Source organism: Cyrtonyx montezumae, unplaced genomic scaffold (assembly GCF_038088225.1).
Source record: "Cyrtonyx montezumae isolate F1298 unplaced genomic scaffold, pur_monq_1.0 scaffold_25, whole genome shotgun sequence".
NCBI classification, from domain to species: Eukaryota; Metazoa; Chordata; class Aves; order Galliformes; family Odontophoridae; genus Cyrtonyx; species Cyrtonyx montezumae.
Window position 1 is genome coordinate 15777385 of NW_027071992.1, and position 8160 is coordinate 15785544.

The 8160-nt window shown below is 51.1% G+C and overlaps 1 protein-coding gene across 1 annotated transcript; it reads right to left on the reverse strand.

The window, feature by feature from the left end:
- Window positions 1-109: 109 nt before the first annotated feature.
- LOC136050880 (uncharacterized) lies at window positions 110-5550 on the reverse strand. The gene is made up of 10 exons (XM_065740054.1): window positions 5384-5550; window positions 4457-4699; window positions 3654-3944; window positions 3159-3256; window positions 2244-2436; window positions 2053-2164; window positions 1411-1657; window positions 1227-1266; window positions 887-992; window positions 110-801 (listed from the first exon to the last, which is right to left on the reverse strand). Exons 1-10 carry the CDS (start codon window positions 5493-5495, stop codon window positions 759-761), a joined length of 1485 nt encoding a protein of 494 aa, XP_065596126.1. The 5' UTR covers window positions 5496-5550; the 3' UTR covers window positions 110-758.
- Between the last annotated feature and the right edge of the window lie 2610 nt (window positions 5551-8160).

Below are 8160 nucleotides of genomic sequence, written 5' to 3' on the forward strand. Positions count from 1 at the left end.
GCCCCTCAACTCTACCCACAGCATGGGCACAGGACACATTCGTGCCCAAGATGCGTGCTGGCATCATCACAACAAGGCACAGTTCAATCAGCACACCACAGGAAGCACAGCTCATTGCTCCCCGTGGGCAATGAGGGGACCAGGCAGGAGCTGTAGCATGGCAGAGAACCACTTCCAAACTGCATTTATTGGTTTTCAGGACAGGGCAGGCAGGTTGGCATGGGCAATGCAGTTACATCAAGCTCAAGCAGAGCACTGGGCTTGGGTGGATTTCAGCACAGCGGGAGAAACTGAGTAAGAAACACAGGACATTGCAGGAGCACAGACAGTCCTCCAGCCTGAGCCCTCCTGAGGCAGAAGCTGGGAATTCCTGTGTACAGTTCTCACTTTCAAGAAAGCAAAAACAAAGTCTAAAAAAAAAAGAACTGTAGAAAATCCCATTGAAAAGTCTCAGAACTTACAATACATGTAAATGAAAGCTGGCAAGGAAAAGTTTATGACCCTCCTTGGCTTCTTGCTTTCCCCCTGCTATGTTGAAATGGATGGGACACTTAAGTCTGGTGATGGTCACAGGAGAGCCAGGACTGATCCAGGTACAACCACACCATCTTCTCTGCATCACTGATGTTACTGTCCCAAGATCAACAGGCAGGAGCTGGGAGAGTGGCTTTCCAGACAGTCTGGGGCACAGAGGGTCATGTCCAAGAGGATGATCGTATGATTCTCCTGAGGGTCAGGATCACCTTTTCTCTATCTTTTTAATTATCATCCTTAGCTTTGATGGACACAGCCTTTCTTCTCCTGCAAAGACAAGGGGCAGACCTGAGAGAAGGGCAGGTTGTGAGTGAAGGCTGCCATGCTGAAGCACAGTCCCCATCCTACTCACCTGGATTGCACAAACCACACGATGCCTGCAAACAGGAGGACCAGCACCAACAGCACAACCACCCCAATCACAATCCCTGGCCAGGGGTGTGGTGACTGTCCTGCAACTAACACACAGCCAGGGGTGAGTGCCACAGCCTGGGTCATGCATCTGCACAGACCCTGACCATGGAAATAGATGTGTGCAAGTGTGTAGAGGTGACTGCAGGACCAGAATACTCGTGGGATGAAAGATCATTATAGGAAATAAGTTGCTTCTCTCCTTGCAAGCATTTGGGATAGGAAAACAGGGGATACAGAGAGAGCCTCGGGCACAGGTGTGGGGCAGAGGAACCACTTACCCATGGAGAAGCTGTAGCACACACAGGTGAATGTCTCCGCCTGTTGAAGGAGGAGGAGCTCAGAGCAGTCCCACACCATCGCCACCACGGCCACCCAGGGCCACCAAAGGCCCCAGACCATGGCTGAGGACACCAAAGGGGGTCGCTGCCCTGCCCCGTCCACAAGAGCCCCCAGCACGGGTACCTGCGGTGAGCGCCGCACACGGCGCAGAAGGGCGGTGTAGTCCCATCCCGGGCGCAGAGGAGCGTTGTGGAAGCCCCGCCCTTGGGTCCCGTCACCCAGCATGAAGTCCGTGGGTGCGCTGAGGTTGAGCACGGCGGCCACGTAGGGGTCAGGCGGGTGGCTGCCATTGGAGGGCTGCAGCTCCCCCGAGCAGGTGTCTTCCAGCACTGTGCTGTTGTGTGTCACAGCCACGAGCAGCTGGTGCTCACTGCAAGGCAGGGCTGTGAGATGGGGATGGGGATGGAGGAGGGGGGTGGGGACTGGGAGACATAGGGAACAGGATGAGTGTGACATGGGGATGAGCTTGGGAATAGGGACGAGGATAGGAACAAGGACAGCGATGATAACAGACAGGTGAGGGGTGAGGATGGCAATGGGGATGTGGAATAGGGGTGGAGATGAGAATAGTAATGTGGATCAGTGATAAGGATGGGGACCAGGTTGGAGATGGAAAAAGGGCTATGAGATGGATATAGGGATGGAGAAAGTGAAAGGCATGGGGGTGGTAATAGAGACGAGAATGGAGAGAGTTGGACAGAGGCAGCTTAAGGGGAGCAGTTCTGCTAAGGGCTGCAAGAGCAGAGCAGCCAAGGCTGTGCTCACCTCACTGCCTCAGAGGGCCGGGAGATGGGATGCAGGGGAAGCACAGCTGTCCCCTGAGATGGAGAGATATCGAGCACGAGGCGGGAGCACCCTTCAGAAAGCCCTGGGGTTTCTGCAGAAGACCCCCAGGACAAGCATCAGCAGATGAGCAAGGAGGGACAGGAGCAGGAGCTGTGTGCAGAGACCCTCACCTGAGCCGTTGCTGTGAAACTCCCACAGCGATGCAGCTCCAGGACCCACAGCTGTGAGGCCCCGCATGGCCACTGCATATGTGGTGCCGGGGCTGTATGCAGGCAGCAGGTGCTCTGTGGTCTGGCTGCTCAGCCTCAGCCGCTCAATCTGCAGGAAGCTGCTGTCCTGCAAGGGCCTTGACATGATGTTCAGCTGGGAACAGAACATGGAGCTGGAGGGCAGTGGTACCCACCTGCCTGTAGGAATCTGCCTACCCCACAGCCAGACAGCAGCACAGTGCTGTGCTCTTCATTTCCCTGTTCCTGTCCCAGAGATGGAAAGTGCCCAGAGAGGACCAGCTGGAGCCTCAGCTCCGTGTGTGTGTGTGTGTGTGTGTGTGTGTGTGTGTGTGTGAGAGAGAGAGAGAGAGAGAGAGAGAGAGAGCAAAGCATCGTAGCTGAGCAGTGAAGGGCAGGAGTGCATTTGGAGCCAACATTCTAGATACCACCAGAGCAGCTGCAGAAAATGGAGGTGCTTAGACTGTGCCTTTGCTCTCTAAGCTCTCTGAGCTGGATGGATTTGCAAAGCATCCTCAGTGATATGTGAATCACATCATAAATTGAGGTGGCTACAAGCTGGGTGCAGCGCTCTCCTCCCTCAGCCCTGCTTCTACCACGGCAAACCACAGGCTTTCTCATGGCAGGAACCAAAAATAAGAATGCAAGAGGCACAGGAAAGCCTGTAAGGCACCCCACAGAATACAATATTTGACACTGAAGAACACTGAGAGGAAGTCAGAAATGCCCAAATTCATCACAGCCAGAAATGCAGCTGAACTAGATGAGTGACTGCTGGTCTTCAGGGCTTCCTATGTCTGCATGCTTGCCTGCACAGAGCTTACAAGAAGGGAGGGGCTGGGTGTGGGCCCATGGTACCTGGTACCCAATGATCTCCCCTCGGCAGGAGGGCAGCGCCTTCCACCTGAGAGTCCCAGTGCTGGCATCCAGCTGCAGCTGCTCCGGCTTCTGTGGTACTGGAAGCACAGGAAGATGGGGTCACAGATGGGACTACCAGAGCGAGGCTGAGCCCTCTGCAGGACGCACTCAGCTACTGCTCAGGGAGAGGCTGCACAGCAAACCCAGGATGATTTGTGCCACAAAAGGAGTGTGTATTTCACAATAATAATAATAAGGAGCAGCAGTAGTGTGGTGAGGAGGGAGAGGGGTAGGAAGGAAAGAGCTCTGCTCTAGGACTCTGCACAGCTCTTTCTGCAGAGCCATACAAGCTGCATGCAGCCCCAGTGCCAGGACCACCGCAGCAGGGAGAGGATGCTCAGAATGAACTGCTGTGCAAAGGACACATCTACCTCTCCACTGGTGAACCAGCCCAGGAATGTCCCTTCCCTCCTACACTATCCCATGGGCACCTACCTGTTTCTTTTGTCCTGATCACCCATGAAAACAAGATCGTGCTGGGTGGCACTGAGATTGTGACAATGTACTCGGTGAAGGGCTGCAAGGGAGGACATGTGAATGTTCCCATCTGGCCATCTAGGAACTCCATTCCGGTGACCTCCTCAGCCTCACAGGGAGGAGAGGAAGGCCCTGCCAGCCGGCACATGGCCTGCATATGCTGGCAGGCATCAGGGAAACTGCAGGTCCAGTTCAGTTTGATGCTGGTGCTGGAAACCTCCAGGGTCCCAGGGACAACTTCTAGCACTTCTGTGAAGGAAGCATTACAATAGGGTCATTTCCTTTCCTTCCCCTCCACCTTTGCAAGTGTGCTGCAGTCATGCAGCCCTACTTCCAGCCCAGTTTAAGAGAGGAGAAGACAAATGATGAAACTACTCATGCCAGATCTCTGGATGGAGAAGCAGGTGAAGTTGGATAGGAATGAACTGTGACTACCACTATCCAAGGCAGTTTTCCCCACTCACTCATAACCCAAATTTGTCAGTGTCAGACAGCATCTCTCCTTTCAAGCAGTATCTGCTCTATGACTTCTCCTGCTGTTCACAGACATCTGTAGACAGGTTCTTTTTCCTAGGCAAACGATGGTGAGGGAATGAGCTCTAGATCAAAAACAGAAGAGCCTTTCTGCATCACAGCCCCAGGAATATGGGGAATAAGGGCCCTGTACTTCTTCTTTCTCCCCCAAACGATCCCAAGAGGAGCAGTGTTCCAGAGAGTGCAGCCACACCTCCCATTCTCCCAGCATACAGAGCTTTCCTTACCCACACACTCCACTCTGGACCGAATGCGGTCCCAGGAACCGCTGCTGGCTCTTCCCAACCAAACTTCCCTGTATACAGGTTTCCCACGGCTGATGGTCTGCACTTCTCTTGAACATCTGATGTGGGTGTAAGATGGCTGTAAACCCTCAGGGCAGCTCAGCATCACGTCTTCATTTTTCTTGTACTCATCCAGGTCTGGTGCTAGATGGAGTGCTGGGTCCCATAGGGGCCTTTGGCACGTTTCTGACAGAGGTTGGGAATGGGTTTAGTTGAGGCATGAAACAACAAGGTGGCACAGAGAGCAATAGCATGGTGTCAGTACTCAGAAATGGTCCCTCCAGAGACTCAAGGGACCGAGAAGGTGACAAATTTTCCTGCCACAAGTTAGCCAGGATAATCATACCTGCTCTACAGTCTCCTGCCTGCTGTTTTGGACCTGATCCCAGCTAGAACTGCCCATTGCCTTGCTGGGCACTACTCCACCAGTCCTATAGGGGTGAGGAGTCTTCACACTGCCCAGAATAGAGAACTCCTTGTCCCAGAGGGGCAGAGGAGTTGTCCCAGAAGTTTTGTATCACCTGCTCAACAGCCATGATGAAGGGACACATGGCTGAACAACCACATTAATGCAAGGTTACGAAAACTGTCCACCTCTTGCTCCCAGGGACATTGCCTCTTACATGGAAGTATGTTACATCCCACCACTCAATGAGGCTTTCCCAGCACATGATGCCTCACTGCTCCCCAACCCCAAATTCACCTCCCTGGCATGCACATCACCTCCACCCTCTGTGATGCATGCTACAACTGGTAAAGATGCACAGCAAAGAAAAGAGTTCTTTTTCTAGAGAACTCTTTTTCTATTCTCTTTTTAGAGAAAGAGCATAAATATGTTCATTTGTGAATAGAATAGTGTCAAATTCTTACCTGTTTCTCGGGGTGCTCCTTGGACTGGGGGATCAGGTTCTTCCTGGCCCTGTGCTTCCAGCAGAGGAACAAGGACCAGGAGAAAGGTCAGAGCCAGGAACTGCAGGGCCATGCCAGCATCCAGGGGGATCCTGAGTGCAGATCAGGTTTCAGTCCCGCTTGCTGCCTCTGTGCACTGGCATCTGTGAGATTGCAAGAACTGCAACCACAGGAAGGAAACAGCCACATGAACATATTGCTTGCGATGAATAAGCCTTCCTCTTTTGAGAGAGTACCTCCCATTAGTGTCATTAGTGCTGCCTCTTGCTGCTTTGTTTCCCTGGTGCATCCAGGCAATGGCACACAACAGAACAATCCCCGTCATCAGCATGAGATTTTCACCCCAAAGTGTTCCTTGCTAACAGCACTCCTCAGCAGCTACACTGTTCCTCTTCCTACCAGGGCCCACCTGGGATCTCAGGCTCTGGTGAGGATCTCTCCACTTCTTCCTCAGTGTGGGCCATAAACTCCCCACTCACACCTCACACTGCCCAAGACTGCTGCACAACAGAACTCACAGGACAAAGCTTGGTGCACAGATCCATGTCACCTCTGTAGGAGTCCTGTGTCCCAGAGCTTTCAGGAAGCCAAGTCTCTCCTGAAGTCTCAGAAGGAGCAGTCAAAAGTCCTGAGGATCACTTCAATGTTGTCTGTGAATGTTATTCAGGACTTCTGGTTCCTCAAGTGCATGGTAAACTAGGTAGAGTCTGCAGAAAGGCCCTCAAAACAGTGGCTGGCTACTTCAACAAGTAAATACCAGTCAAGTATCTATAGGAAAAATGGTATCTAACCATTAGGTCATCTCCCAGACTTGATAATTCAGGTGTGTCACGCTCCAGTATAAAGGAGGGAGACGAGGTTCTTAGATTGTGTATACCCAGTGATAGAATAAGGGGAATATTTTAAAAGAAAAGAGGGGAGATAAAAGTTAGATATTAGGAAGAAATTCTTTATCATGAGGTTAGTGAGGCACTGGAATAGGTTGCCCAGAGAAGTTGTGGGTGTCCCATCCCTGGTGGTATTCAAGGCCACATTGCACTGACTTTTGGGCAACATGACCTAGTAGGTGACAATCCAGTGGAACTAGATAGTCCTTGTGGACCTTTCCAACACAAGCCATTCTATGAGTCTATGATTCTATGACTCTATTGCATCAAGGAATTGAATTGGATTGAATCTAAACTAGACATCATAGTGTGAGCAAACAGGAAACTTTAGGAAGAAACTCAGGGACCATAAAATTGCAGGTACTGCTGAAGAGAGCTGCTGTTTGCAATTCAATACAAGGGTGGTCCCATGAAGATCAGGACAACACAATGGGGGTAGGGTGGTTGTTTACAATGGAGGGTCCAGAGAATATAAGTGGAATTGCTGTTTGCAACTCAGTGGGGGAGTCTGTGCAAATAAGGAGGCAGATTTGCTGGCGACATAATGTAATCCCTTTAATATCTGGAAATTTACCACCGGAGATGTCACTCACTTTGGAATTTCTGTCCATCTTAGGAATGTAATGAATATTAATGTGCTATGCCTTTAAATGTGTAGCTGTTCTTCTCTTTGGCGTGCATGTTTGGTGGAGAGATCCCCCACGCACCCAGCGCTGTAATAAAGGGAATACCTGCCTGACATATTGCATTGGTGTGTCAAGTTACTATGTTGGATTTCTCGGTATCAAACTCCCAAAAGGTGCGTGACTCTAAAACAGAAAAGAGGGGACCAGGAGCTGGACTCAATGATCCTTTTAGGTCCCTTCCAGATCAGGATATAGTCGTTATTGGTTGTCTGAACAGAGCAGACAGACTGGCTAGGGCAGGGGAGTGAAAGGACAGGAACCCAGGAGGTGGAAGGAGCACAAAGCAATGCTCTATTTCACCAGCCTCCCTCATTCTCCTTTCTCAGTCATCAGCTTCCACGTGGGTGTAAGCAATCTTTCCCTCACTGCCCAATTTGCATCAAGATAGGCTCCACTACAGCATGCTGGGACCACCAGCAGGGTAGGGGAAGGTCGTTTCTCAGACAGGCGTTCTCAAAGGTCGCTCACAGTCCACAGCCCGTTTCAGCACACTCACATACTCAGACAATACAATGCAAATCCACTCATCAGCTGGCTTCAGTTCCCCTGTTTCTGAGCACCATATGCACTCCTGGACTCCCACTCCCAAATGGGAAAATCTGTGGATGTTCAATCAAAACTGATTCTACAGACTCCAGAGAAGGCTTCCAGACCAGGAGCAACCAGTAAGACACAATAGCTTTTGCAGTAAAATGGAGGCAGGATATGACAGTTCTATAAAGAGAGGCACTCATAGAGAGGATAGAAAGGGAATGGCTGCCATTTGATTTTGTCCAAAATACCAGCAGGGAGAGGCACTCCTAAGGCAAAATTAGAAACAAGGAAAAGGAGGGAGAGATACATGCTGTGTCAGTGCAAACTGGAGAACTCCCTGCCACTGAAGACTCTGCATTTTCCAGGCTCATGAAAGAAAAAAACATCAAGAGCTATTGTATGCCATTGTATACCTATGGCTCAGGAAATGCTTGGCCTGAAAAGAGCAGGAAGCTGGGAGAGTGTCCCTGAGGACTCAGTGCTTTCTCAGACTCAGACCCTGACCTCCCACAAGCTGTTCCTGCTGGGGCTGGGTGCCAGGGCCCTGTGTCTAGGAGGAGTCAGCCTCCCCAAGCAAGAGATGCATCCAACCTTTTTGGGATTTTAAATGCAAAAGGGCACAACTTGCAGT

What these genes read in the sequence shown, in the direction of transcription:
- LOC136050880 (XM_065740054.1), bottom strand. Translation starts at nt 5,495, where the DNA reads ATGGCCCTGCAGTTCCTGGCTCTGACCTTTCTCCTGGTCCTTGTTCCT. An exon ending in GTCCAGAGTGGAGTGTGTGG is followed by an intron (nt 3,945 to 4,456) that starts GTAAGGAAAGCT and finishes CTTCCTTCACAG; the next exon opens with AAGTGCTAGAAGTTGTCCCT. An exon ending in GTGTGCGGCGCTCACCGCAG is followed by an intron (nt 1,267 to 1,410) that starts GTACCCGTGCTG and finishes CTCCTTCAACAG; the next exon opens with GCGGAGACATTCACCTGTGT.